This window comes from Gossypium hirsutum, chromosome A08 (assembly GCF_007990345.1).
Source record: "Gossypium hirsutum isolate 1008001.06 chromosome A08, Gossypium_hirsutum_v2.1, whole genome shotgun sequence".
NCBI classification, from domain to species: domain Eukaryota; kingdom Viridiplantae; phylum Streptophyta; class Magnoliopsida; order Malvales; family Malvaceae; genus Gossypium; species Gossypium hirsutum.
Genome location: NC_053431.1, coordinates 65,468,057 through 65,471,871, shown reverse-complemented (window position 1 = coordinate 65,471,871; position 3,815 = coordinate 65,468,057). Strand labels below are relative to the sequence as shown.

The 3,815-nt window shown below is 36.9% G+C and overlaps 1 protein-coding gene across 1 annotated transcript; it reads left to right on the top strand.

The window, feature by feature from the left end:
* The first annotated feature begins 1,481 nt into the window (after nt 1–1,481).
* LOC107908332 (uncharacterized) lies at nt 1,482–2,714 on the top strand. The gene is made up of 3 exons (XM_016835841.1): nt 1,482–1,800; nt 2,047–2,184; nt 2,227–2,714. The coding sequence occupies exons 1-3, from the start codon at nt 1,482–1,484 to the stop codon at nt 2,712–2,714; spliced, it is 945 nt and encodes a 314-aa protein (XP_016691330.1).
* The last annotated feature ends 1,101 nt before the right edge of the window (nt 2,715–3,815 follow it).

The following is a 3,815-nucleotide window of genomic DNA, read 5'->3' as shown; positions in this document are numbered from 1 at the left end:
GGTATGTACGTAAACCTCATGAGTATGGAATTCGATTCATGATGGAAAAAATTAGTGTGAGTAAGAAAGAGTAAGATAAGTTATGAAGTTCAATGACATTTATTGTTAATGCTCACTATGTCCATTGTGTGTAAATTGCTAATGTGGTGGTAATTAGTAGTATGTTTAATTCATGAAATTTTATGATCTATGTTGTTTATTAGTTACATACAACTTACTAAGTTTTATGCTTACCCCCTCTCTCTTTTCCCTTTTTCGTCTATGTTGTTTATTAGTTACATACAACTTACTAAGTTTTATGCTTACCCCCTCTCTCTTTTCCCTTTTTCTTAGCATCGCCAAGCTAGCTCAGGGATCGTGGACGTCGGAGCTCAAGTCACACTACTAACAAATCTTTTGGGGTATATTTGGTTTAATACATTTAAGTATGGCATGTATAGGGGACTTAGTATTTTGTTATATGTGTCATATTGGTTAGTCAAAATGATGGCTCATATTGGTATACTAATTCATTTTGTATATGGCCATGAAGTATGGCTCATATTGATTATTAGATTGTAACCCTAAATATTGATGCATGCATGAGATGTGTTATTACCCTTAAGGTGTATGATGAGTTGGTTGTTGACAAGGAATGATAAAAATATGGAATCTATGCTTGATGGATGATTGATGTCACTTGGTTGAATTATATCATGGTTTAAAGTAAGGTAATGTTTTGAATGAACCTAACAAGTTATCTAGTCCCAAATATGTATACTTTGGCATGTTATTGTCATTCATGAGTGAAAGCTATGGATATTTTATTAACCCATTTATGCCATGATAATCACCATTAACATATGTGAGTGTGCATGTGTTAGTGAGGGTGACCAAAGGGCTTGGAAAATAGCCTCAAAGTTGTCCACATGGGTAAACACATGGGCATATATCTAGGCCGTGTGTGACACACAGTCAGCCCTATGGGCGTGTTGTCCGGCCGTATGTCCCCTACACCTTAGTTTTGCAAGTTAGTATGCATGGTAGTAGACACACAAGCAGAGACACAGCCGTGTGTCTCAACTGTGTGGAAAACACAGCCTCAGGAGACGGGCGTGTACCCAAGCCGTGTGAAGTCTGCACCTTAAATATGAAAATTTAATTCGCCACATGGCCTAGCACACGGGCGTGTGACTTGGCCGTGTGACCTTTAATTATTGCTGACATCATAACAGAGAGTTACATGGGTTGAGGACACAAGCGTGTCCTAACCACACGGGCGTGTGAAATCCACACGAGCGTGTGACTCTCCCAACTTGAAAAACTTTTCCTAAGTGTTGTAAAATTTTTGGAAGCTCTCAGTTTAGTCCCAAACCACCCTTGAAGCATGTTAAAGGCCATGTAGGCCGTAGAATGGACATTGTGTTTATATTTAAATGTTTTTAAGATCGGATGAAATTTGTATGCCCGATTTGTGTTAAAGTATATGTTAAAGATCGATAATGCCTCGTTCCTCGTCCCAGTGTAGGACACGAGTAAGGGATGTTATAGAATATGTGCCAACCGAAGCTTATAGTTGTAAGAGATTTCTACGGGGTTTACCTGATGAATTACGTGTGCAGCTAGTATATCTCAAAATTACAGAATTTGAAGATTTAGTTGAAAGAGCAAAGATGGTTGAACAAGTATTGGGTCTTAACAAAAAGCCTAAAAATACTCGTTCGTTTGGGAAACGTTCTAGAGCTACTAGTTCAAATCCACAATCTAAAAGATCAAAAGGATCTTGTGGTAGTTGGAGATCGAGTTTTAGATCAGACAGAGGTGATAGAATCCGTGAAAGATAGATGATATTTTCCACTGGTATTGTACTAGGTCCATTGCGGGATACTAAAATTCTAGATTATGAACACTGTGGGAAAAAGCATAGAAGTGAATGCTGGAAATTAACTCGAGGTTGTTTTCATTGTGGATCTACTGAGCATTTCATTAGAGATTGTCCGAAAAATGAGAATGTTACACCAGTTACATCACAGAGATCAATGCCTACTTCTAGAGGTTGAGGATCAGGTAGAAGTGGTTCGTTTTTTAGAGGTAGTGCTAGAAGAGGAAGTGATGTTACTACTCAAAAATTAGAAGCAAGAGTACCAGGTCGAGCATATGTTGTATGGACCCATGAAGAGGGTGATCCACATGAAGTAGTGACAGGTATATTTTTATTGCATTTAGAACTTGTTTATGCTTTAATAGATCTGAGATCTTCACATTCATATGTTAATACAAAATTGGTTGAATCGGGAAATATAAAATCTGAAATGTCTAGAGTATCAATAGCGGTGTCTAGTCCATTGGGGCAAACTGTGCTAGTGGATCAGGTGTGTAGGAGATGTCCTCTAATGATACAAAACATAATATTTCCTGTTGATCTGTTGATAATGCCATTTGGCGACTTTGATATAATTCTGGGAATGGACCGGCATTCAGAACTTGGGGTAATTTTAGATTGTTGTAAAAAGAAGTTTATTATTCAGAGTGAAAATCGGGATAAGATTGAGGTAAATGGAATTCGAACCAATGGGTCGACTCGTATTATCCCATCGATTCAGGTTAATAAACTTCTTCATCAGGGTTGTGTAGCTTTTCTGGCATATGTTATTAATTCAAATTCTGTTGAAAGTCAATGTAGTAAAATTCGGACTGTTTGTGAATTTCCTGATGTATTTCCTGAAGAATTGTAGGGATTACCACCTGATCGAAAGGTCGAAGTTGCAATAGAAGTTTATCTTGGAATAGCTCTGATATCAATACCCTCGTATCATATGTCACCTACCGAGCTAAAAAATTGAAAGTACAATAACAGGATTTACTGGATCGAGGATTTATACGTCCCAGTATTTCACCTTGGGGAGCTTTAGTGCTGTTTGTTAAAAAGAAAGATGGTATAATGCGGTTATGTATTGATTATAGACAATTGAACAAGGTGACCATCAAGAATCGATACCCGTTACCTCGTATTGATGATTTATTTGATCAGCTAAAAGGAGCTTCTGTCTTTTCAAAGATTTATTTGAGATCGGGTTATTACTAGTTGAAGGTGAAAGAAAGTGATGTACCGAAGACAGCATTTCGTACAAGGTATGGCTGTTATGAATTTTTAGTAATGCCTTTTGGATTGACAAATGCTCCAACTGCTTTCATGGATCTTATGAACCATATTTTTCAACCATACCCAGATCAGTTTGTGGTGGTTTTCATTGATGATATTCTGGTTTATTCGAAATTTGAATCTAAACATGAATAACATCACAGAATTATTTTGTAAATATTACGAGAGAAACAGTTATACGGGAAACTTAGCAAATGTGAATTCTGGTTATCAGAAGTTGTGTTTTGGGGACATTTGGTATTGGCAGATGGAATTAGAGTTGATCCGAAGAAGAATGAGCTGATTGTTCAGTGGATAGCACCGAAAAATGTATCAGAGGTTCATAGTTTTCTTGGATTAACTGGTTACTATCGAAGATTTGTACATGGATTTTCAAAGATAGTCTTACTGATGACAAAGTTGTTGCAAAAGAATGTTTCGTTTGTCTGGAATGATCAGTGCCAGTGAAGTTTTGAGAAGTTGATGCAAATGTTGATTGAAGCACCAGTTTTGACTTTACCAGAGTCAAGAAAAGATTTTTTTGTGTATAGTGATGCTTCTTTGAATAGTCTCGAGTGTGTATTGATGTAAGATGGAAAGGTAATTGCTTATGCATCTCGGCAATTGAAACCTTATAAACGTAACTATTTGGCACATGATTTGGAATTAGCTGCTGTAATTTTTGCACTAAAGA